We start from the raw sequence: 27,447 nt of genomic DNA, 5'->3' as shown, positions 1-27,447 counted from the left end.
ATTGGGAAATTACACTGTAGTGTTGCACTGTCAGTAGCAATTTTTACATAAACATCCAGACTTACCTAGATCGTTAAAAGAAACGGTAACACTACATTAATATTTCCGTTGGTAAGGGTTTATAAAGGGATCCGTTAATGACTTATAATGCATTTTTTATTGACTTATAAGTCATTTTTATGCAGTTATAGTAACATGCATAAAAAGGGCAACTTTCATCCAATACTTGCCAAATAGTGAGCCATATAACTAACTAAAGGCTTTAATTAATACTCTTATTCAAAAACATAAAATGTCCTATTTCATGATTTATGTCACAAAGTAGCAATAGATTATTACAGTGAAATTAAAAGGAGGAATAAATTCATTTAGCTACAGTCCACTTTGTGTTAGATTAATGACTGTGATGTCTTGACTCACTTGTGTTGCCACTTTCCTTGTCAGGTTAATGTCAAAAGAATGGTTTTACCTAGTCTTAGTTACCTAAAGTCCTCTGCAAAAACAGTTTTCAGGTCTTCATGCTCATTCACAGCATACGTCATATTGTAACAATTGAAAACTTTATGTACAGTCGTTGGAAACTCCTTAATAAATGCTTCACATGTGTCCACATTACATTAAAGGAATTATCAGGGTTCAATACAAATTAAACTCAATCGACAGCATTTGTGGCATAATACTTATTACCATAAAAATAAAAAAATAATATGATTTAAAGTGAGGCACTTACAATGGAAGTGAAAAGGGGCCAATCCGTAGAGGTTAAAATATTCGCTGTTTCCAAAGTATAGCCACAAGACATAAATAATATGTGTGTTAACATGATTTTAGTGTGATAAAACCGCTTATTAACCTTTTCTCTGTAAAGTTATAGCTAATTACAACTTCGTTGCCATGATGATTTAATGTCAACAAACCCTAAAACCCTGAAATGACTGTAAAAATGACGATTTAAACAACTTTAAAGTCAAATAATACATGAGTTTCAATAGAAGAATAAATGTAAGTGCTTTTATAAAATTATAAGCTTAACTCTTTTGCCTTTAAACCTTCCAAAAATTGGCCCCATTCACTTCCATTGTAAGTGCCTTACTGTAACATCGATTTTTGCTTTTTTTTAAAAGAAAAGGAGGGACGGGTCGAAATATTTATTTATTATTTATTTATTTTTTTATTTTTTTTGTAGTAATCAATATCATACCAAAAATGCTATCGATTGAGCTTGACTTGTACTTAATTCGTCGGTTACTCATGTTGAATAAGTGTTATTAAGAATTTATAACGTGTGCTAAAATGGCTCACAATTTGGCAAGTAGCCTATTGTATGAAAGTCACACGTTTGATGCATGTTTTTACAGCATAACCGTATATCAATTATTTATATTTTAAATGAATTATTAGTCATTAATGAACCCCTTTATAATCCTTTAAACAAAAGCGAACATGAATGTAAAGTATTACCAAAAAAACTATTTTCTCCAGATGTAATTACTAAATGACCACGTGTATGACGCGATTATTACATGTTTCTCAGATGTATGGTCTGCAATTCTGTCTTGTTTTATGAGAAATTAGTTTTATGAAGCATTTTCATCCTGACTTCACGTTGCTGGACCTTATTGTGTGTTTAAAGCCCACTGTAAGAGCAGCTAAATCCCGCCTTTACACGGCCTCCCCTATGGTTTTATGACCGGGGGCTCTCTGTCAATCATCCTTAGCCTCACCTCTGATAGGCTACATGTGACAAATGGTGGCGCGCTAAATTCTTATTGTAAAACGTTGATTGGTGCAAGTTCCCCAAGATGCCCCGCCCCCAAGCGGATTGTTTGGAATGGTCAGATGGACCGATGGAGACACAGGATGGCCATCCGGACTGCTGAAGCTTTGGACATGTGAGTGAATTTAATTCTCCAAAAAATACACTTTTGGTAAGCACCAAACATCATCATCTTTCCAATAATGTAGTTATTTTGTTACACTGCACTTGTTATATTGACTGTATATCGAGGTTTTATATAATAAGTGGCACGTGAGGTTTGCGCGTATTTAGTGGGGAGTTTTATTCGGTATAACTTGTAAAACAACAATAATATGACATTAATGACATTAACACCCGTTTGTCACCGCATAATGCGACCTGTCTTCCCGAGCATAATAAATAAATTTAAAAAAAGTTTATATTCTCAGTCATGCCACCATAATCCCAGTAAAGACTTCTGTTCTTATAGTGAACTGGCATCATAGAATACTACAAATAAAATAATGTCTTTCTTTACCTTTTGTTTTCAACTGTTTATTGTTTAAAAAACACTCAAACGTAACCAATTCAACCTGAAAGCTTTACGCACAGACATTCAAAATCCTCCACAATGTCTGACGTTATCCGCATTAAAATATTGATGTGGTCATTCGCGCATTGATGTGCTGTACAACAGTTATGAATTGCTAATGCATCACCATTCTGTCCTTAATGGAGTTTCAGCGTTTAAAAACTGCGTTTAGAGAGTGGATGCGTGTCTCCCTTGTTAATTTAGACAGGATGTGGCCTCCTGTAGTCAAGGGATGGGTCTGATGGACTTCAAAGCCTGTCAACAGCAGTGATGAGGCTGTAAACAGCTGTAATGCACACCATTTATTTTGTGTGTGCTATTTGTTGGTGCATACCACCAGTATATTTTAAAGTGACTACTTTTGGTAATGCACCCTCCTTGTCATGTGATCATGATGACTTGTTTTCTGTTTGTGTCTGAAGTGCTCTATATATGTGTTGTTTTGCATTAGGCACAGACTTATGGAAAAAGAAGGCAGCTGAAAGGAGAGAGAGGCAGGAGTGCTTCTTTTATCTGAAGAAGAGAGTGGGGTGGGGTTGGCAGGGGTAAAGGGGTTGGGGGATGGAACCGAGCATGCATGGGAGAGCTCCTCTGTTGCCGTGTGAACGGACGGCTATTGTCCCGGGAACCTTTCAGAGTGGCTTCCCTGAGATCCCCTGCCATTCTCCCTCCCCCATCATCCCTCTCTCTCTCATACTTTTTCTCTCATTTACTCTTTTCTCCTTTGCTGCTTTCACTTGCACACATACACAAACAATCACACTCTTTCCATTTCCTCTCGCTCTCTCTCCCTCACCTTCTAAGCACTCTGGATCTCTCCAACACATTTTTTTTCTCAAACAAAAGTTTGCCAAAGAAATCTGTCTCACAAACATTGCCACTGGTTTTCATAACACTCAAACTCACATTCATGCTCCCTTTGTCCCCTCTGTGTCTCTCGTCCCCCTCCTGGCATGGTCTTAATTGAATGCACTGTGTGATTAGTGTTGGTTGTGTCCATATTGTTATGCACGGCAGAATTACAATGCCGTAGAAAGCTGGGCTGCTTAATGATCACATTACAACTCTCATAGACATGTACCTCATTAGACTAGAACAGTAACAGTGTCTGTATATCTGTGAGGGCTAATAGCATATTTGCAGTGCTTTTGAAACCTGACTGTTCTGTTTAGGTTTTTAAAGGGTCAGGTCTCTTTAATTGCTGGACTGAGGTTCTGCACTCAGTTTGTCTATAGTTTTCACCTTCATTGTTGGACTGAACTGGTCGATTGGCTTGGTGGTCACTTGAACTACTATAATTATGCATTTATTATACAGTCATCATTCAGATGGCATCAGAGTGTGTGTGTTGATGGGAGGCGTCAAAAGTTATGGGTGGAAATAAGTGTTGACAAATCAGTTATTTAAAGCTAGAGTATGTTATTTCATTGCCTCTAGCGTCACCAAACAGAAAAAAAAAAATATTATTTTCAAACATTTCCCGTTTTCTAGGTGTTGCTTATTTGCCGCATTTTTGCTTATAACTTAAAAACTAAACAGAACATAAATATATGTTCACATATCAGAACATAGAGGATTGTTCACTGTAATTACATATGGCCATCAGGAGATGGCGCCAAGTACATGACACAGACTCAATGATGGCTCAAATGACACAGAATGGAACTGAATGAGATCTCCCTACTCATGCCTGCATGCTTTGGAGAGAGAGCATACCTTTAGTGATTGTTGTATCTGCATGTGTAATTAGTTCTTATGGACAGTTATTGTGTTTTATTTGTTTAGAGAAGTTTTTGGACACTAGACTAAATTATTTTTGTAATGCTATAACTTATGATTGCTTTGTCGTATCAACACAAAATTGATACTCATGTACAAGTGACATGAATGGGAACAAAACAAAAGCAGTTTTTGGGAGCTACCATATTTACACCCTGAGATATATAATGTCATATAAGAAAAAAAGTTAATTTTGGCTTAAGTTGTTTATGTGATTTTTCAGCATTTTCTTAGGCTGAGAGTGTCAGAATTTATCATAATCTATATCATTAAAAATGTGAAAAGTTTTCTTTACAATGATACCAAATACAATGATACAAAATACTTGACCCTCCTTTTATATATATATATATATATATATATATATATATATATATATATATATATATAAAAGCCTTTAATTTTGGGCATGTCACTGAAACAAGAAATCTTTAAAAGCACCTTCAGAGCTTAAAGGGTAACTACCTTACAAATGGCTTACTTTTTTTAGTGGTCTCTGTATTTTCAGCTGGGATTGGAGAAAGTATTTTTGCATGTGCTGTCCCAGCTGCATCATTGTTCTTGCTGTTTGGGACGACAGGAAGTCAGAGATGTGACAGACAGGAACAGGAAGCTTGGAGCTGGGTGTGGGGCAGGAAAACAGGAAGCAAGGAAACAGGCAGATAAGATGACCTCTGAGATGCTGCCCCACCATCCCTTTGTTCTTGTCCCTAATCTTTGACTTTCAACTCCCCCCCACCCCCTTAGCCAATCACATAGCAGATGGCCTCTCAGCTGGCCAATCACTGCGGGGTTACTATTTCACAGACGGGAGCATTCTATCACAGCATCCAGTTGAACCAGCTGACATAGCTTAATGAGGTTACTTATGTTCGGATGAGAAACTTTGTTTCTTAATACTGCACATGCTATTTTCATGTCATGCATATAGTAGTAAATTAGTCAAATATATTTTATGTTTTATGTATAAACATGATAAGGGGTGATATTTTATCATATGGTGTGACATTATTTTGAATGTCACAGTTTATGATAAATCAGCTACACCACAGTTTATAGATTGTATTTCAGATAAATAACTACATAGAAAACAATATTGGCATTATTTTACTTATTCATTTAGACAAATATTATTTGTATTTCAATTTCAAAACCAGCCCTGGTTTTTGTTCATTTGAAGGCAGTTTCCCTAAAAGCATATAATGCAAACAGTATATCTGAGCAATTTTTGTTTTTTCCCACCATTAATCAGATGTTAAAAGCAACAAAAATAAAGAAAATGCAGGTAAAGAACTAATGCCATCTATAGGGAAAAAGTCGAAAATAAGAGTAGAAAATATCATCAAAGTAATGCAATCGACATAAAACCTTTTTATGACAGATTTTTATCAATGCAGCCATGCAAAAGCAAAATGCAGTAACTACACATTTTGTTTGACAAATAGTTTTTAGTTTGATAGTTTTAAAATGTAAGATTTTAGGAACAGTCTATAATGCATGAGCCCCTTTCACACATGCAACCAGGTAAATTATAGGAAAATTGTTGGGTTGCCTTTACTGTTAAATTTACCACGTGTCGTTCACACATACCATCAAAATTGACATTTATAGGTACTAATGATACAATTTCTCATTAAGGGAAATTGCCAGAGAAAAATTTACCAGTATTTTCAAACGGGTCGTGTTCACACATGACCTCTAATCTGAAAATTGCAGTATATTTTCTAAAAATATATCATTCTAAAATTATCATATGGTGTGACACAAAAGCATTCAGTATAACATTCAAAATAATGTTTTTGACAGCAAGTAATTATGAAAGTCATGGAACATGAAACGTTCAAATGATTAATGATTGGAAGTGTGTTTCCTTTACAAAAAAATATTGGTTTGTGTCTTTTCTCCTTAGATCTATAGCTGGGCAGCTTGTACGATGAACAGGATTAGTTTGACTGAATCTGCTTTTCTTAATGCCTTGTAATCCCTCCATGGGAGGCTGCTTGTTGCTTCTCTGGTGCTGATTGAAGCATGGACCAAAAGTCCCTCTCACTGTATTTTTACATGTATGTGGATTAGAGTTGTATGTGTTTGGACGTATTGAGGTTTACATATGCTGAACTGTGGGAGCATGATTCCTTCATGACTTCTGATCAGAAGTCAGTCTGGTTTATGACCAGTCTGCGTTTTTTTTTATTTTATTTTTTTTTATTATTTTATTTTTTTTTTACTAATCACTAATTTCACTTTTCTTGATCTACAGTTGTCCCAGTTTTATTACAACTCTCTCACAGTGTGTCTCTCACAGTGTGTGGGTGTCTGTTATATAATGAGATGTTGAAAACTGAGGAAACATTATAGTCTTTGTGCTTTAGTTCTAGTCTGTAAATGTGTGTGGTTTTAAGAATATAAGCATACGGCATTAGCATTTTTAAGCATACTGTTTGTCTTTTCTCTGTGCAGGCCAACTGTTGTGTGGCTGTTTAAGGGAAAGCCATGCCGCTGGTGAAGAGAAACATTGAGCCCAGGCACCTGTGCCGCGGGGTGCTGCCCGATGGCATCGGCAGTGAACTGGAGTGTGTAATGAACAACACACTCTCTGCCATCATACGCCAACTCAGCAGTCTAAGTAATCCCTCTCTCTTTTACATACACACACACACACGTTTACATAGCTATCTAATGAGGGACTTAACTTTGGCTTCTACTGTTCTTAAATTAAGCCAGTTATAATTACTGTGGACTAACCCTAACCTGCAAATTAAGTAATAAGCCACTAGAGGCTGTGCATTACAGTTATTTTAGATTTTCATATATTATTAAAAAGAATCAAAGTACACAAATCTTCTGCAAAGTAATATAGTTCATAAGCCTAACTGCAGGGTGTTTATGTTCTTCTAACATGGGACCACAGTGCCATAGAATCTTGGGGTTGGTTCTTTTGACTTGGCCAGTCACCTGGTTTCGCATATAGAGTCTGGACTGTATAGCAGCTTAAACTGGCCACGAGTGATTGCACAGAAAATAACCCGGACGCTAAAAGTCAGTGCATGCGCTAAGTATAGGTGTAAGTGGGTTTGGCTTAATTGCATGCGTGAAGCGCTAATGGGCTGGGTCAGGTATGAATGTCAGGCATATTTCTATGACAGTGACATGCTCGTTTTATACACATATAAAATGTGGATCTCATCAGGATTTGGATGTAGGCTCCATTAAATGATAGAAAATGTAAGTATTATTAATCATATCAATCAAGTGACACACAAATCATGGCTAGTATTAACAGTGATTGTATCAGCCTTCCAGGTTAGGCTGTGGATTTTTGCACACACTTCACTTCTACCGGTTGATTTTGCTTTAAAAACTAAAATCCTTTATTGGAACAAAAAAATTAAACTAAAAATATTCCTAAATTCAAACTAAACTTCAAACGAAATGAAAATATAATCAAAATATGGAAGTGGTAGAAGGATCTTATATAACCACCTCCCGTAAAATCCAAAAATGTTACCCTCTACAACTTCTTCCACCGGCCTCTTTTGCAGTGACTTAAAAATCACTCTAAGACAACAGTTCTAAAATTAATGCAAATTAGATCATAAATACAATTGTTAATATAAAAATAATAATAACAATAATTGAAAAATAAACCATGACCTCTAGAAAGTTTAACACAAATCTCATACATTTTTGTTTCATAAAGCGGCTACAACAGTGATCATCAGGGACATAATTTGATGTGCCTATATTTTCAGTGTTTGGATATTAACTTTATTACCACCTGCTAGTTGAATCTCCAAACTGCAAATGCAGGAACTGAATTTGGACTTTGCACTGAAAACAGACGTGGTATTGAAACGTCTTAGCTTAATGACCTATTTCTCAGGAAAATAGCAAATTGCGCTTTGAGCCATTTCATTAACTTACAATACACCCACAGTTTGCGTGCATATACCCACAGATAGCACAAACACTCCCACGCATGCCCACTTGCACTTTGCGCTAGCACAAAAAATTGTATTTAAAAGTCGTGCTCTAAAAGTAGTGTGCTTTTACTCACTGAAATTTTGTCAAACCAGCCAGTCAGTTAAGGATTGACTAACTTAAGAAAGCATTTTCCAAGGACCTGGGTAGCTCAGCGAGAATTGACACTGAGTCGCGAGTTCGAATCCAGGGCGTGCTGAGTGACTCCAGCCAGGTCTCCTAAGCAACCAAATTGGCCCGGTTGCTAGGGTGGGTAGAGACACATGGGGTAACCTCCTTGTGGTTGCTATAATGTGGTTTTCGCTCTTGGTGGGGCGCGTGGTGAGTTGTGCGTGGATGCCGCGGAGAAGAGTGTGAAGCCTCCACACGCGTTATGTCTCCGCGGTAACGCGTTCAACAAGCCACGTGATAAGATGCGTGGATTGATGGTCTCAGATGCGGAGGCAACTGAGATTCGTCCTCCGCCACCCAGATTGAGGCGAGTCACTACGCCACCACGAGGACTTAGAGCGCATTGGGAATTGGGCATTCCAAATTGGGGAGTAAAGGAAAAAAAAAGAAAAAAAAAAGAAAGCATTTTCCAGTTTTGTGTGCCACATAGTACAGGGACTGTGGGCAGTCTGTGGGCGTGCCATCTGAGGTAGAGACTAGCAATCACCTAGCAACCGCTCAGAACACCATAGCTACAATTCTCTAAAAAAAAAAAACATGTGCTAGCACCACTCATATTTTCTACAAAAAATGTAAAAATCAGGTTGCATTTTACATTACATTATTATTGTATTTCTGACTCTTATCCAGAGACATTTGGTTTGCAATCATTGTGGAAATAACTTGGTGGTCCTCTGGTATCATCAGCTTACAATGCTAGAGGGAAGTTCCCTAATAATAATTCTACTAGATGCACTGGACCCTATCTGCATTACATATAACCATTATCTTGAAAACATGTCCTCAGAATCAGCAAGTCTCTCCCTGTGTGTCCAGCCAGCATCCTTCCTTTCATCCATCATTCATTCTTTTTCCATCCACCCTGAAATCCCCTGTAGTGTATTTTCTGTGTTGGTGCTGTGTAGTGCATATCTGTAGAAGGAGATGGCCTTTCAGTAGCAGCTGTGTGGATTCAATATAAATGACAGCCCACTGGACATGAAGGCAGAGCTGTAGAGTATGTGTGCTTGTGACAAAAATAGTTTATGCATGATTGGGAACATGCTTGTTGTGTGTTTTTGGGCATAGTACACTGAAGAGAGTGTAAGTGCTTGATCTGTGATATATACAGTATATATATATATATATATATATATATATATATATATATATATATATATATATATATATATGGGTGCACAGGGTCATAGGCCAGGAATTTGAAAGGAGCAGACAATCTTCCTTCCTGTAAATATTTTTCTGTGTGCTTTTGTTTAACACTGGCGTTATTAATAGCCTCACTTCTGGGTGATAAAAAAATATGTGTATTCTTTTTTTTTTTTGACATATTCGAACTATTTTTCTCTAAGAATGTAACTATCTTTTCTGTCCTTAATGTTATGTACTTAATGCTGTATATATATTTTATATGGAAAAATTCAACAACTTTAAAACAAGCCAGATTTTGTACTATTTAGAATAAAAGTTAAACTATTAAGTTAAAATACTTTCTTCTATCCCAGTTTAATATGCAGAGACAAGTCATTCGTATGTTGATTTACCCGAAAAGTGTAAACACTGTGGCTCTGTGGGGAATTCATCATTGCTCTGATAATTTGAGTGGCCCAACATAGCAACATTGACTCAACCAGTGCTATAAGTTTGGGGCAGGTCTACCAGTACCATGGCAGTATGTTTGGGAAACCTGCCATTATTTTCGCTAGTGGTAGGTGCAGAAATGACACACTTCACCTTTAATGAATGATATTATATATTTCTTTCCTCACAAATAAAATACTTCACCTTCTTCTCTTATCTCAAAGGTAAACACGCTGAAGATATATTTGGAGAGCTCTTCAACGAGGCAAACATGTTCTGTTTGCGGACAAACTCTCTACAGGACCGGATTGACCGACTTGCTGTCAAGGTCACGCAGCTGGACTCCACCATTGAGGAGGGTGAGTATGTGCTTCTGGAAAACAAGGTTCTCAGGGTCATCTCGCTACAAAATGTGGCTATCGGTGCTTAATTTCTCCGTAAAAGAAATTGCTGAGGTTACATGGCTCCAGTGTGAGATCAATGCCACTGTATTCCTTCTAACCAAAAATCAACAAAAAATAAATAATGCAAAATGTTACGCACCCCACATCTCTTTTACATTTCTCTATTACCCAAAGTAAAGCTGCACTTGCCTCTTTTTTTCAATTAAAAGATCAATACTGGAGTTTACTTTACACACTCTGGAGGGCAGGTGTAATCAGTCACACTCACTCACTCACTCACTCACTCACTCACTCACTCACTCATCTCTCTCTCTCTCTCTCTCTCTCTCTCTCTCTCTCTCTCTCTCTCTCTCTCTCTCTCTCTCTCCTTTGCCCCATGTAGTCTCTCTTCAGGACATAAACATGAGGAAGGCTTTCAAAAGCTCTACTATACAGGACCAGCAGGTGGTGTCCAAGAGCAGTGTACCGATCCCGGTGACGGAGATGTACAACTTGAGTGACAAACCCCCACCTCTCAATATTCTCACACCCTACAGGTGTGTGTACGTTTGTGTGTGTGTGTGTGTGTGTGTGTGTATGAGAGTGTTTATTTTTTAGTGTTTTATTCCCATATGCTTAACTTAAATGTATAATTCTCTTAATGAACATTCCTGTCAGCATTTAATCACCCTTGTGTCGTATGTATTTCTTTGAAGAATGTACTGGTTGTTTTTCTCCCTAGAATTACAAAGAATGCAGACTGGTGCTTTCAAATTTTAAAAAAGGACGCAAATGCACCATAAATGTATCGTAAAGCTATTCTAAAACTAGTCCATTGTACGCTAAAAACAATAGCTTTTTGTGAGGAACAGACCGAAATTTAAGTCATTAATGAGATAGTTTACCCAAAAATAAAAATTCTCTCATCATTTACTCAACCTCATACAGAGGTGGGTAGTAATGTGCTACATTTACTCCATTACATTTACTTGAGTAACCTTTTTTTTTTTTATTTACTTTAATGAGTATGTTTAATTGTGGGCATTTTTTACACTTTATTAAGTAAATTTCTCATTTAAAAAATATACTTTAACTTTGTTACAATGGTCGTCGTTCCTGTCGTTACAATACTGGTTTTAATTCAGTGAGTGTTATTAAATGCGTAATGTATTGAGAGTTTTTTTGAATGGGACTTTTACGACAGTGGAACTTGCAGGGGCGTTCTGTCAATCGAGTCAAGCTCATCACTCCTGCAACAACAAGCGCTTAAAAACACTTTCTTTCGCCACGCAATGCCTTCATTTTACACCAAGACAAGCGGATATTTCAAGATTAAAATTACAGCTCCGACTTAAGAAAGCACGTGGTGGTAAGTTTTGGCGATTTTGTGCAGAGGCGGGGCCAGAAGGGTGAAGAGCTCACCCCCCCCCCATTAGATGAACTTACTGGTTGCCACCCCTTACTCGTCTCTTGCCACCCCTGGCAAAAAATCCTGGACACGGCCCTTATTTTGTGATAACGTGAGCATGTCTGTGTCATGTTGATGGTCATTTTCAGGGTGATTCTGTATCTCTGGGCTCTTAGGACCTCAGTTTATAAGTATACATTTTATATCAGCATTACAATACATCTGTATCCATGTAAACATCTGCATTATGTGTAAATGCCTTTTGCCCTGCCCATCAATTGCAGACAGCATTTCTGCATGTGCACAGCATTTCTACATTTGACAGACGCAGCATGTTTTTCTGATGGACAGCCGAGAACAATCTTTGAACTTAAAAAAGCCTAAAATGCTTCCAAACAGATAAGATGCAGTTTACCCTTAGTGTACAGAACTAATGATCTAAATTTTTTCAACGAAATATTGTAACTACTCTGAACTAAGAATCCATGTAGGACTTTAAAAAGCTGTGAAGTAGCAACAGTAGGCATTAACAAAGCGTGATCTTGCTTCGTTTCATTCAGCATTATATATAATTGGGCCTGTGGAACATTGTTCCCGTTTTTTCACCTTAATATTTACTAGAAAGGTTTCCAAACTTCTAAATGACAGATTTGTCTAATTCTGACAAGTGCCCTTAAAGTGATAGTTTAGCCATAATATACTATTATGTCGTCATTTTTTCCACCTTCATGTTGTTCCTAACATGTGTGACTTCATGTATTTTGTGGAACCCAAAAGATGTTAAACAGAATGTTAGAGACTGACAGTCTCAGTCACTATTCCCTTTTAAAAAAAACACAGCATGAAAGTAAATGGTGACTAAGGCTAACATTCGGTCTAACATCTCCTTGATTATGGTGCATGGAAGAAAGTCATATGGTTTGGAACAACATGATGGTGAATGATGACAGAATTTCCAATATAATAATAATCATAATAATAATAATTATTATTATTATTATTATCATTTTTATTATTAACACATGTTAAATGTGTATTATGTAATGGAATATTGGGGAGTAAACTTCTATTATGTTATATGCAGGGTTGGGAGGGTTACTTTTGAAATGTATTCCACTACAGATTATAGAATACATGCTGTTAAATGTAACGTATTCCGTTAGATTACTCAAGGTCAGTAACATATTCTAAATACTTTGGATTACTTCTTCAGCACATTTCACTTGTTTTGACTATAAAAACTCTGCTAGTACAGTAAGACAAAACACATGTTAAAAATGCATTCTCTGAAAAACCTAAATATCTTATGCAGTGTTGTTTCTAAAACAAATTAAATTGAAATTGTTTTAAGAATTTTTAGATATTTTTACAGGAAAACAATAAAAAAATTATTATCAAGAATAAGATTTTTGTCCTAATATCAAAGGTCTTACTAGAAAAAAAGAAATTATGATCTAATGTGAATTTTCTTGATAAAAAAATATGATCGTGCCTGGTAACGTGCATGTAAAATGGCTAGAAATAGCATTTTAGCTTAGCGTAAAGCTGACAATTTACACAAGGTTTATTTCTGTTTCTTCTCCTCCAAACTTACTTCAAACTTACTTAAGACTTACTTCTCTGTCTGCTCGTATGAATGTAACACATCATAAGAAAGTGTTTCACCGCTGTTCAAATGCACTTTGGATCGCATCATTTATATGTATAAATGTTTTCCATCTGAAAGGACTAAATATTAAATTAAACAAATGACAACAAAATGCAAAGTAATCTCTTCAGTAATCAAAATACCTTTTGAATGTAACTGTATTCTAAATACCAATTATTTAAATTGTAACTAGCGGAATACAGTTACTTATATTTTGTATTTTAAATATGTAATCCCATTACATGTATTCCGTTACTCCCCAACCCTGGTTATATGTGGAAGTAACTAGTTACTCACTACTTAAGTATTCTTTCAATTGGATACTTTCTTACTCTTACTCAAGTAATTATTAACATGAGTTCTTTTACTTCTACTTGAGTAATTATATTGGCTACTCTACCCACCTCTGCCTTCATGCCATCCCAGATTTGTATGAATTTCTTTCTTTTGCAGAACACAGACAAAGACTTTTTAGAAGAATTTTTCAGCTCTGTAGGTTCATACAATGCAAGTGAATGGTGATCAGCTCTTTGAAGGTTCAAAAAGAACATAAAGTCAGCATAAAAGTAATCCATAAGACTCCAATGGTTTAATCAATATCTTCAGAAGTTATATAATAGGTGTGGGTGAGAAACAGATCAATATTTAAGTCATTTTTTACTATAAATCTCAACTTTAACTTTCAAATTCTTCTTCTTTTGTTTTTGGCAATTTGCATTCTCTGTGCATATCACCCTCTACTGGTGAGGGAGGAGAATTTGTAGTAAAAAAGGACTATTAATCTGTTATTCACCCACACCTATCATATCTCTTCTGAAGATATTGGTTACTTTTATGCTGCCTTTATATGATTTTAGGACCTTCAAAGTTCTGGTCACCATTCTCTTGCATTGTATGGACCTACCGAGCTGAGATATTTTTCTACAAATCTTTGTTTGTGTTCAGCAGAAGAAAAACCCCTGGGATGGCATGAGGGTGAGTAAATGATGAGAGAATTGTAATTTTTGTGTGAACTATCCCTTATGAGTACTCTTATGAAATAACTGTGGTGAAATCTCAGTTTAAATAAATGTTCATTTGTTTTAAATTTATTTTTTTCTTGTATTAGTTAACATAAAACAACATGAAAATGTGCAACCTGTTTTACTGTTGTACTCTATTACAGAGTGAAACAGGATATTCAAAGAGCAAAATATGGAGGGGGGACTTGATTTTATCCATTGGAAAATGTATTGGACCATGAGAAGTGGTCTCTATATTACAGATGCTTGGAGGATAGGGTTTGAAAAATAAGAGGGATTGGTGACATCAGCCAAAAAGGAAAGGCGTTTCAGAGGCGGAGCAAGTTATTACATTTTGATAAAAAATTACAACAAATTGTTTTTTCTTTTGAATAACGTGCACTGATTAATCATTTTTTAAAGAAAGTAAATAGGGTCAATTATGTTGACTTTAAATGTGCTTCTGAGTCTTTCAAATTAGACTGGTCAGAAAATACCAGTGAATCAGAATGAGCTTTAATGCCAAGTATGCTTACACATACAAGGAATTTGTCTTGGTGACAGAAGCTTCCAGTGCACAAACAAGACAACAACAAGACAGAGCTAATAAAATAAAAAAATAGAATAAAAATAAAAAGCGAATAGAAAATATAAGTAGAAATACACAATAAGACAAAAAATATATATACTGCATATACTTATGTACAAATACAATCTGTTATGTACAGATAGTGCAAGGGAATGCAATGGCAGAAGGTAGGATGTGTTGGATAAATATAAATAGGTTAATCTGTGTATTGCACATAATTATTGCTGAATGGGGCAGTTTTAACTGTTCATGAGATGGATAGCCTGAGGAAAAAAACTGTTCTTGTGCCTGACGGTTCTTGTGCTCAGTGCTCTGTAGTGCCGGCCAGAAGGCAACAGTTCAAAATATAGTGGGCTGGGTGAGTGGGGTCCAGAATGATTTTTCCATCCCTTTTCCTTACTCTGGAAGTGTATAGTACTTGAAGGGAAGGCAGGGTGCAACCAATGATCCTCTCAGCAGTCCGAACTGTCCTTTGTAGTCTTCTGAGATTCAATTTAGTAGCTGAAACAAACCAGACAGTTATTGAAGTGCAGAGGACAGACTCAATCACCGCTGAGTAGAACTGTATCAGCAGCGCCTGTGGCAGGTTGAAGTTCCTCAGCTGGTGAAGGAAGTACAACCTCTGCTGGGCCTTTTTCACAAAGGAGTCAATGTGGGTCTCTCACTTCAGGTCCTGTGAGATGGTAGTGCCCAGGAACCTGAATGACTCCACTGCTGCCACAGTGCTGTTTAGAATGGTCAAACTAAATTATGTATTAATGTGTTCCTAGAGAATTAATATATAGTTGAATTGGTGCTTACAAAAACACAGGGCCGTTCATGAATACTTTAACAGATCTAATGCAGAATACAGGTGCGTCTCAATAAATTAGAATGTCGTGGAAAAGTTCATTTATTTCAGTAATTCAACTCAAATTGTGAAACTCGTGTATTAAATAAATTAAATGCACACAGACTGAAGTAGTTTAAGTCTTTGGTTCTTTTAATTGTGATGATTTTGGCTCACATTTAACAAAAACCCACCAATTCACTATCTCAAAAAATTAGAATATGGTGACATGCCAATCAGCTAATCAACTCAAAACACCTGCAAAGGTTTCCTGAGCCTTCAAAATGGTCTCTCAGTTTGGTTCACTAGGCTAAACAATCATGGGGAAGACTGCTGATCTGACAGTTGTCCAGAAGACAATCATTGACACCCTTCACAAGGAGGGTAAGCCACAAACATTCATTGCCAAAGAAGCTGGCTGTTCACAGAGTGCTGTATCCAAGCATGTTAACAGAAAGTTGAGTGGAAGGAAAAAGTGTGGAAGAAAAAGATGCACAACCAACCGAGAGAACCACAGCCTTATGAGAATTGTCAAGCAAAATCGATTCTAGAATTTGGGTGAACTTCACAAGGAATGGACTGAGGTTGGGGTCAAGGCATCAAGAGCCACCACACACAGACATGTCAAGGAATTTGGCTACAGTTGTTGTATTCCTCTTGTTAAGCCACTCCTGAACCACAGACAACGTCAGAGGCGTCTTACCTGAGCTAAGGAGAAGAAGAACTGGACTGTTGCCCAGTGTTCCAAAGTCCTCTTTTCAGATGAGAGCAAGTTTTGTATTTCATTTGGAAACCAAGGTCTGGAGGAAGGGTGGAGAAGCTCATAGCCCAAGTTGCTTGAAGTCCAGTGTTAAGTTTCCACAGTCTGTGATGATTTGGGGTGCAATGTCATCTGCTGGTGTTGGTCCATTGTGTTTTTTGAAAACCAAAGTCACTGCACCCGTTTACCAAGAAATTTTGGAGCACTTCGTGCTTCCTTCTGCTGACCAGCTTTTTAAAGATGCTGATTTCATTTTCCAGCAGGATTTGGCACCTGCCCACACTGCCAAAAGCACTAAAAGTTGGTTAAATGACCATGGTGTTGGTGTTCTTGACTGGCCAGCAAACTCAACAGACCTGAACCCCATAGAGAATCTATGGGGTATTGTCAAGAGGAAAATGAGAAACAAGAGACCAAAAAATGCAGATGAGCTGAAGGCCACTGTCAAAGAAACCTGGGCTTCCATACCACCTCAGCAGTGCCACAAACTGATCGCCTCCATGCCACGCCGAATTGAGGCAGTAATTAAAGCAAAAGGAGCCCCTACCAAGTATTGAGTACATATACAGTAGATGAACATACTTTCCAGAAGGCCAACAATTCACTAAAAATGTTTTTTTTATTGGTCTTATGATGTATTCTAATTTTTTGAGATAGTGAATTGGTGGGTTTTTGTTAAATGTGAGCCAAAATCATCACAATTAAAAGAACCAAAGACTTAAACTACTTCAGTCTGTGTGCATTTAATTTATTTAATACACGAGTTTCACAATTTGAGTTGAATTACTGAAATAAATGAACTTTTCCACGACATTCTAATTTATTGAGATGCACCTGTATGTGGAGGGAATGTTTCAAGAGACAACGGCTTTGCTCTGACTCATCTTTCTCGGCCTGTTCCACAGAATGCAGTTAATAAAATGTTTGTGATTTCGCATAAATGATTAATGGTATTTAATAAACTTTTAAAAAAGCAGCCGGTCAGAAAAGATGCATTAAGATGCTTTTAAAATCTTTCTCTCCTCTAAAGAGGTCGATAAAAGCAATCCTGCAACTGATATTCTGGATGGGAATGGTTACATAAATGTATTTGGAGCCATATTGTACACACTTATTGTGTTATTGAGAGATTAATTGAAAACAAAATTGGCTTTAGATAAAATGAAAAAAATCAATCATAAAAATCTCTGACCTCTGTGTTGCCACAGAGATGATGATAAAGAGGGGCTGAAGTTCTACACTGACCCCTCCTACTTCTTTGACCTGTGGAAGGAAAAGATGCTACAGGACACAGAAGACAAGAGGAAAGAAAAGCGACGACAGAAGGTTGACTTTACATCTCTATTTTAGTCATAGACTTATATTTGCCAGGCCCATAAATATGCTGATTTTTGGCCATTTCAAATAACAGAAATATTAGTTCAGCCTTGTCAGTGGATAATAATACTTTTAGTGATTTTTCATTTGGTGGGATCAAATTTAATCAGTTTAATATACAGTATATATCGTCATTATATCAGCCATCACCCAACCTGCTCTTCAGATATCATTATTGGCCATTGAAAAATCCATCAGTCGACTACTACTCTCTTTTTTCCTATACTTTGCAATTTCTTTGTTGCCACCAGCCTGAACAGCAGAATGATCTGTGCATGTATAATGAACTTTAAACAGTAGATACCTTATTTATAAGGCTGTATCTGATTATAAAACATCTATGTGTGATAATTTTGTGGTTTGACGTTTTGCTACAGGAGCAGAGGCAATGTGTGGACGGCACGCTGCAGAGGGAGGTGAAGAAGGTGCGAAAGGCACGAAACCGCAGGCAGGAATGGAACATGATGGCCTTTGATAAGGAGCTGAGACCTGACCATCGACATTCTCACACAATACACAGAGGAGGCTCCGCTGAAGGCACCATGTCCCCAGAGCAGAGGTTAGACAGTCTACATGAGCTCTTAAAGGGACAGTTCACCCAAATATGTATATTCTGTCATAATTTACTCACCCTCATATTGGTCCAAACCTGTATGCCGTTCTGTCTTTCGTGGAACACAACGGGCAGAATGTTAGCCTCATTCACCATTCACCATTCACTTTCACTGTATAAAAAATATGCAATGGAAGTGAATACTTAGGCTGACACCCTGTCTAAACCAGCAAGGGTTAAACAGGAAAAATAAACTTTATTTTCAACAGAAAAGCACTGCTATAAACATTTACTTATTATATAATTATTATTGTAATGTTATTAGTGCTAATGTTGAGTAAACGTGCTTAATCACAAAATATTATTTAAATAAGTAGACCAGAGACCAGAAACATCACAAACTGGGTTTAATGTAGCAGTTTAATGTTCTATTTAAAAATGCAACAAAACAAAATCATGCTTTTGTTGTAAAATTCAAATGTATGATATTTGGTTAGTAAAATCAGATGGACAGGATGATAAAGTGGCCGATAGTTCACACAAAAATTAAATTCTCATTATTTACTCACCTTCATGCCATCCCAGATGTGTAGGACTTTCTTTCTTCTGCTGAACACAAACGAAGATTTTTAAAAGAATATTTCAGCTCTGTATGTTTATACAATACAAGTGAATGGTGACGCGAAGACGCGAAGGCAACTGAGATTCTTCCTCCGCCACCACAAGGACTTAGAGTGTATTGGGAATTGGGCATTCCAAATTGTGGAGAAAAAGGGAGAAAATAAATAAAATAAAAATAACATTCATAAATACAAACTCTCTTTCTTGACTACTGCAGGTTTCATGGCCAAGATCATATAGATCATGGTTATCTCAGCATGGCCAACCATGCTGGCCATGCCCACACTTACTCTGGGCCTCCACCCAGTATGGCAGCCCTGGCAGCTCATTCTCATATGAACATGGACCAGGATTACAGGGCTGGATCTATGGCATACCGTTCTGGAACACTAGGCCGTCCACATCAGGCCCCACCCCCTCCCCCATCAACAAACACAATGAACGGCTCCATGTCGCTTCCACCTGTCGACTACAGGTTTGTTGTTTTTATGTAGCTCTGTAATCAGATCTTTAATGTCTAAATAAAGTAGCATCTATCAGATTTTTTAGAGCTTTTACATGCTGTTTTTATGAACTTATGTTAACTGAGGGACTACATGGAAGATTTTTACTTGAAAAATGTATTTGTCACAATGCAGGATTATTTTAAATGAACTAGTGAGGGTCAGAAGTTTATTGAAAATTGAGAAAACTTTATGGTGACTGCAGGACTTAAAACATGTACTTTCCCTAATACATAAATACAAATTTTAATCTAAAATCATGATGTTGGATAAAAAAAAGTTCATGGACATGTTATACAGTGTAAATGCTGCCACCTCATGGTCAACATACTGTATTTGTTACTGAATGCATCAATGATATTACTATATACAATATCACCAAGGATATTGATCTTTTTTACTTTTATTTTAAATAGCCTTAGAGTATGATGTATGAGAATATGTTGTACGAGCTGAATAAACAAGATTGATCCATTTTCTTTCTCTTTGTTTTGCTCTTTCTCTCTTGACAGTGTGGATTACATGAATTCTGGCCCCCCACCTCCACCACCAGGTGTTATTCCATCAGCACAAACTGCTTTTGCAATGCCGCCCATGGGCCCAGTTCTGCCTCCAGGCCATCTCGGACCAATGGGAGCTGGCTATGCCCCATCTATCCCACCTACCTCTGGACCAACAGCTGCTCCTCCTCCACCAGTAGCCCCACCCCCTCCTCCCAGTGCAAGCCAATCAATCACTCCCAAATGGCCCTCTGTGCCTAATGAGGCCCAGCCCACAAACGATGCTCGCAGTGACCTGCTTGCAGCTATAAGAATGGGTATGAAGTGTTTGTGTGTGTGTTTATCAGTATATACATTTTACATTTGTTACACATAAACATTGCATGTTCATCAAATGAAAACTCTGTCATCATTTACTCATCCTCATGTTATTCCAACCCATATGACTTACTTTCTTCCGTGGAACACAAAAGGAGATGTTAAGCAGAATATTTGTCTGTTTTTACCATACAATAAAAGTGTATGTTGACTGAGGCTAACATTCTGCCTAATGTGTTCTGTGTTCCAACCTTGTCAAGTTAAAAATAGTTTTAAATATGTGCATCAATGTCAATTTTGAAACAACCAATCAAATAATACCAGGGGAGGGATAAGCATCTTGAGTGTTTGAGTGTGTACATTAGCAACGGTCTATGGGAGTTAATGTGCCTATAAACTGCCTTCTGTTAAATTCCGTTGTGTTCCGTGTAGCTGTTTTTAACGCAAGAATGCATCCTGTGTGAACATCCCCTAAGCCTTTGAGTTGTTGATCACGTGTGTGTGTGTGTGTGCGTGCAGGTATTCAGCTGAAAAAAGTTCAAGAGCAGCAGGAGCAGCAGGCGAAACGAGAGCCGGTGGGCAATGATGTCGCCACCATCTTGTCTCGCCGCATAGCTGTGGAATACAGTGAATCTGAGGATGAATCTGATCTAGAGGACAACGACTGGTCTGACTAAAACAATACATTATAATGCACAAAAACATACAAAGTCTCAAAGGTTCACCATACTAAATTCACAAACAAATGTTAAAGGGATTGTTCACCCAAAAAATGAAAATTCTCTCATCATTTACTCACCCTCCTGCCATCCCAGATGTGTATGACTTTCTTTCTTTTGCCAAACACAAACGAAGGTTATTAGAAGAATATATCTGCTCTGTTGGTTCTCACAATGCAAGCGAATGGTGACCAGACCTTTGAAGCTCCAAAAATCACATAAAGGTAACATAAAAGTAATCCATAAGACCGCTGTGGTTAAATCCATATTTTCAGAAGCGATATGATATGTATGGTGAGAAACAGATCAATATTTATGTCTTTTTTTTACTATCAAACTCCACTTTCACTTTCACATTCTTTCACATTTTGAAAGTGAAAGTGGAGATTAATGGTAAAAAAAGGACTTAAATACTGATCTGTTTCTTACCCACACCTATCATATTGCTTCTGAATATAGGGATTAAACCACTGGAGTCTTATGATTACGTTTATGCTGCCTTTATGTGCATTTTTGGAGATTCAAAGTTCTGGGAAGCATTCACTTGCATTGTATGGACCTACAGAGCTGAGATATTCTTCTAAAAATCTTTGTTTGTGTTCAAAAGAAGATAGAAAAAATACACATCTGGGATGGCATAAGGGTGAGTAAATGATGAGAGAATTTTCTTTTTTTGAGTGAACTATTTCTTTAATATTGCATTTCCCATTCACATAATGATTTTGTATGCAGGGTCCAAAATTAACTTTTTGCCATAGCCGCCAATAGCAGGTGAATTGAGAATTTACTGGCTGTACATATTTCTTTACCAGCCATGAAACTCTATTTTGCATTACTTTTCTTAAAAATGTACTGTATAATTTTACAGCATCATATACAAGATCAGTGTCAGTCTCTCAGTAATACTGCACCCTTCACAAAACCGTAAAGACACTTCCTGACTTTTATTCCTCATATTTTCATTTTGGTGGCTTAATGCGAGGAATATTACACTTTTGTATTGCCATATGGTGTTGCAAACTTTAGGCATCCTAGATAAACTTCGGATGACAAGTTTTCACTGAGGTAAAAGTCGTTAGAAGACGCATGAGTCGTGACGGATGTAGTAGACTGTTTGTGTGTCTTTGATTTAAATCACACTTTAGCGAAAGAGAGAGAGAGAGAGACAAAGTCCAACTATAGTTTGTATATTATGTTTACATTTCTAATTAAGTTAACGGTCAACTGGGGGACAATTGTTACTTGTATTTTGCCAGTGTTTATTTTGGACCCTGCTTGTATGCATTTTATTTAGACCATCTATGTATAACTAAACAAAATAGCCTAATAGCTGCCTTTCCCTCAACTACCACGTCCGATGTTTGATTTTAGATTTTTTTATTTCTTCCTAATGATTTTTAATTGAACATTTGTTAATAAATGGTATGGACACACGTAGTATATTGCAACTGAAACAAAAGATACATAAGCACGTTGAGGTCAGCAGAAACTTGATTGGATCTGTTCACTGATCAGCTCTGTGAAGTTTTGAAATGTGCATGAAAGTTTAATACTGTATATTGAGATTTGAAGTCAGTAATTATATGAGGTGTTTGATTAAACTACCTGATACTAGGTAACACTGGTTTGTGTTCACTCAGTAATGCCTGGTGGTGTGTGGTGGATGTGTGATGAAAAGACAGCCAGCTGTTGGCACGGTCCCATGACAATAAAAATCTGACGAATCATGTTAAATCACATTGCTCTCTGTTCCTGCCCCTGAGTGCCTTCATCATGGAAACAGGATGGTTTTGATTCTGAGACTCACGTCTCTATGGAAACAGTACAGCTGAGACTCGGATCTCCATGGCAACAGTGAATTTGAGGCACTCAGCCAATTGATGTGCATGTGTGAATAAACCCAGGCAAGGATGTTTTAATGCACAGCACATTCTTTTAATACAAAATTAACAAGATCTCTCAATTCATTAAACTAACCAAAGCAATACAATGATACAACTAACACCTTGGGAAAATATACAACACGTTAACACAATGTCTTACAATGTCTCAGTTAATTAGTGCATGTTGATTCTAATTTTTATAATATTGTTTTGCAGAAGCAATTTGTTGTGCCTTTTATCATCAAAAAAATAAAGTGCATTTCACAGTTAAAACTACGCATACGTGTACACAAGATGCTGAAACCAATGTACCCTACACAACTGCTGCTGGATGCTTCAAGATACCATTTTAATTTCAGTCTGTTCACAAACTAAATATAGAATGGAACAAATCTTACTGTAAATGGAAAAAGTTGCCTCGCAACTCCACAAAACCAGAGGTGTGACCCACATGATTTCTTCTGCTATGCTCTTCAAATAAACTGGATTAGGAGATCCACTTCTATCCAATCCCTTTTTATTGAAAAAATCACAGAGTCCCACCGATATGACATTAAAGTCATTATTTAGACAATGTGAAGCTCTTACATTGGATTACAGAGCACAATCATTTACAGTTGGATAAAGGTCTACTTAAATCAATGGTTCATTGGCAAACATCCATCCACAAGTGGAGAATCCATCAGATACATCGCAGTTGATGTTGACCAGGGACAAAGCATGATAACATCATTTTACAAAGCTCTTTTCAAAAACAGGTGGAGAAAAAATGTTTTAGACAGAGGCCTAAACCCAAAGCCACTGCAATAATCTCCCAGTCATATCAGAATGAACTGCTGTGCATTAATCTTTAACCCTCTCACTCTGCTGTAGACAAGCATTCCCAGGCAATAGGATACAGTATGCAGAGGTCATTTGAAAAGATTGGAATGTGGCCCAAAGGTTAACTGTTGCAGAATGACACTTTGACATATGTCATCGTGCCTCCCTAAAGTTCCATGCCTTATTTACAGGATCAAAACAATCGATAGGATGCCATAGTGTCTTTATCAGTACATTCAGAAGAGGCTGTATAAAATATAATCTCAGTAATTCAGAAAGAATCAAGACTGAGGGGGAAAAATAGAGACTTCTGGCTGGCCTGGGGTTAGTCCTGCACTTTACCTTTGCTTACCTGCTATGCTCTGAATCAAATAAATGATTCTTCAAAGGTCAAAGAGTTCTCTTTGTTGCTCAGATCTGGCTCAAAGCAGCTTAACATGACAAAATGTGACAGGCCCATCATCTTTGTTTTGTCAGAATAATCATAATTTCTATGCCAAACACCTTTAAGCTCTATTAAAGGGATAGTTAACCCAAAATGAAAATTCTGTCACCATCTACTCACTTTCATGTTGTTCCAAACCCTATTGCAAACACAAAAGCAAATGTTAGGCAGAAAGTTAGGAACTGACAGCCTCAGTCACCTTTCACTTTTATTGCATCTTTTTTTCCAATCAATGAAAATGAATGGTAACTTGGCTTGTCAGTTCTTAACATTCTGCATAACATCTCATTTGTGTTCCACAGAAGAAAGAAAGGTATACAGGTTTGGACCGACATAAGGGTACCCGCCATCTTTGGGTGAACTAACCCTTTTTAAACTCGATACAACTCGTGCTGTTTCAATTGAATAATCTAGAGGTCACTCAGGCAAAAACTCACAGGCACGATGTAAAGAGGGCACCTTTCTTGAAATGATGGGAAGACTGGTAGCCACTCTAGCCCATGCAGGTCTATGGGGAAAATACATTATTACCCCCAACTACATGTGCCCAGAGAGACAGACTTGTAGCTCACAAACATGCATGCATTCACACGTACACACACAAACACACACGCACAGCCATGCAGTTTGTTTGCACTGACACAGTCACACCTCATTCATATACGCACAATATGAACACATTCCTCACGTTATATACTCTAATGAATCTCTAAGGTTCACAAAAAGCAAATGCATACTGCAGAGTAGGTCACATTGAGTATACAGAAAGATTTCATCCATAGTTAGATATTGTAAATAGACCACAGAAAGGCCACAATCACTTTCTGTATGGGAACACGAGGCAGTGAGATTATGGACATGTTTACAGGGATGGGGACATCTGTCCAGTTCCGTTTTTTTATTTTGTCTCAAATTCGCTCACATCATTCGGGTTATGTTGTAATAAGTACAGTTGTCAGTCATTCTTGGAATCCACTCTTGTGATTATTTCATGGTGGGTATTTTGTAGATGTTTTCAGCTAGCTGAGGTGTTTGTTTTGCTTGGGCAAGGCTGTTATTGCTGCCAGAATATTGCTATAATTTGATGAAACACTCAGTCTGTAGTTATTGCTTGCTGATGGATTCTGCCACAGCACTGAAATGAAAAGTGGCTGGTTGGAATATGAAGGTCATTTAGCTCGAAAGAAGGGGTGAACGTTAGCTCAGAATAGTAGGGTGACTCAAGCCTCAGCTGTAAGGAAAATACTGAAACAGGGTTTTGAAAGAATTCATAATAACATTTAACCAGATGTCATCTTCTTTTGCACGCCAGTTCTCTTCAATAAAATTTTGTCATTTTAGACAGAAGATTCACCAATTTACTTACATCGTATTGACTGTAACCAGTGGAATTGTATATTGGCTGAGCTGACATATTATTGATCAGTTTCATAACTTTACATTTCTATTATATGTGTGGGAAATCTCACATGAAAACACATCTGGGTCATATTTTACCCTAAAATCAAAAGGAAAAAAAAACATGAAATTTTAGGACCATTCAATTCTCATTGAACTTTTTTATTTATAATTCTTATTCTCAATGGTGATATATTATTGCATATTAATAATTCGAACTGAGGGGAAAATACACTCAAAAAATATTTTAGCCTATTTTTAAGATTTTCGCATTTTGATTTCATAAGTTTCCATTAAATTTAACTGAATAATTTTTTACAAAAAATTCCATTAATAAACATCATTATTAGGAATGTACTGATGTATCAGGCAATATTAACTGGCCAATTTTTGACCAAATTAAAACCATTAGCATATTGGTAGCATGAAAACGCTGATATGAAAAAACGATGGTTTATAATTAATTAGTCACACACTTTGTAAAAACTCTGTGAATTCAAATGCACAATCCATAAATAATAATAGCCACAATATGTAATGAACATGAAGTATATTAAATTTTTATTCTGTCTTGTTCTCACGTTAATGCAGAAAAAACGTCATAAATGGACGTGACAGTTGTAAAAACGGCACTTACATTTAGGCTACATGTTGACCATCTAAAACGCTTTGAAACCAGCTAACTTTGACTTCTGAGATTCCAGTATGATATCCATTGATGCAGCACGATTGATTGAATTAAGACTGAAATTGCAATATGGCTTTGTGTGATTACTAAACCTTACCAGGCTGCAGAAACAAGTGCAAAATGTTTTAAAACTACAAAATACTACCACCCCTGGAGTTCGCTAGTTCGAATCCCAGGGCATGCTGAATGACTCCAGCCAGGTCTCCTAAGCAACCAAATTGGCCCGGTTGCTAGGGAGGGTAGAGTCACATGGGGTAACCGCCTCGTGGTCGCCATAATGTGGTTCGTTCTCGGTGGGGTGCATAGTGAGTTGAGCATGGATGCCGCAGTGAATGGCGTGAAGCCTCCACATGCGCTATGTCTCCGTGGCAACGCGCTCAACAAGCAACGTGATAAGATGCGCGGGTTGACGGTCTCAGACGCGGAGGCAGCTGGGATTCGTCCTCCACCACCCAGATTGAGGCGAATCACTACGCGACCATGAGGACTTAAAAGCACATTGGGAATTGGGCATTCCAAATTGGGTGAAAAAGGGGAAAAATCCCCCCCCCCCAAAACAAAAACTACAAAATACACTTTTTTTTTTTTTAACCTTTTTATCTTTGTGGTGGAGAGCCTGCGAGTCGGTCTCCATCACGGGATTTTAATGTGTCCAAGGACATATTTATTATTTTACTCACCATTTTTCAATATTTATTGGGGTTTTATCGTGCAAATGTTTTTATCCGTCCTATTTATTGTGTTTACTGGTGTTTTAACTCTCCTTTATCTCATTCTTATGTATTTATTCAATGATATTGTATTTAAAAATGGGGAGTTGAGGGTTAATTTAATTTAAAATAATGGTGTGGGCCAGTTGGAAATGGCGGGAAAATTGTGTATTTAAACCAATCACCATTAGAGGAGGAAAAACAAGATGGATGAAGTGTTTGAAGCATGGGACAAGGTTGCTAGTACTGCTTGAGTGCAACAAAACTCTGGCCTCTAATGTTTAGGGAGGGGAGTAGGTACTGGCTTTTAGTACCTAAAACAGGTCTAGACATATATACAGGTGCATCTCAATAAATTAGAATGTCGTGGAAAAGTTCATTTATTTCAGTAATTCAACTCAAATTGTGAAACTCGTGTATTAAATAAATTCAATGCACACAGACTGAAGTAGT

General features: G+C 37.2%; 1 protein-coding gene across 6 annotated transcripts; it reads left to right on the top strand.

The window, feature by feature from the left end:
• Window positions 1-1,817: 1,817 nt before the first annotated feature.
• On the top strand, window positions 1,818-27,382 carry LOC127431445 (actin-binding protein WASF3-like). Of its 6 annotated transcripts, none has more exons than XM_051681843.1 (11): window positions 1,821-1,892; window positions 2,782-2,824; window positions 6,570-6,735; window positions 10,064-10,198; window positions 10,626-10,779; window positions 17,666-17,783; window positions 18,212-18,393; window positions 19,226-19,483; window positions 20,024-20,328; window positions 20,849-20,996; window positions 22,689-27,381. In XM_051681843.1, exons 3-11 carry the CDS (start codon window positions 6,603-6,605, stop codon window positions 22,717-22,719), a joined length of 1,464 nt encoding a protein of 487 aa, XP_051537803.1. In that variant the 5' UTR covers window positions 1,821-1,892; window positions 2,782-2,824; window positions 6,570-6,602; the 3' UTR covers window positions 22,720-27,381. The 6 variants fall into 6 exon arrangements, with proteins under 6 accessions (XP_051537801.1, XP_051537803.1, XP_051537802.1 ...); XM_051681844.1 differs by lacking the exons at window positions 1,821-1,892; window positions 2,782-2,824 and adding exons at window positions 4,511-4,970; window positions 6,019-6,172; XM_051681841.1 differs by lacking the exon at window positions 2,782-2,824 and having other exon boundaries at window positions 1,818-1,892.
• Window positions 27,383-27,447: the final 65 nt, after the last annotated feature.

Source organism: Myxocyprinus asiaticus, chromosome 41, assembly GCF_019703515.2.
Source record: "Myxocyprinus asiaticus isolate MX2 ecotype Aquarium Trade chromosome 41, UBuf_Myxa_2, whole genome shotgun sequence".
Lineage (NCBI taxonomy): Eukaryota > Metazoa > Chordata > Actinopteri > Cypriniformes > Catostomidae > Myxocyprinus > Myxocyprinus asiaticus.
The sequence above is the reverse complement of the archived record's forward strand: the minus strand, read 5'-3'. Positions and strand labels throughout refer to the sequence as shown.

Excerpts from the sequence above, each read along its gene's own strand:
- LOC127431445 (XM_051681841.1), top strand. The coding sequence starts at position 6,603 with ATGCCGCTGGTGAAGAGAAACATTGAGCCCAGGCACCTGTGCCGCGGG. Across the intron at positions 6,736-10,063 it reads ACGCCAACTCAGCAGTCTAA|GTAAACACGCTGAAGATATA; the intron begins GTAATCCCTCTC and ends CTTATCTCAAAG. Across the intron at positions 20,997-22,688 it reads GATCTAGAGGACAACGACTG|TAATGCCTGGTGGTGTGTGG; the intron begins GTCTGACTAAAA and ends GTGTTCACTCAG.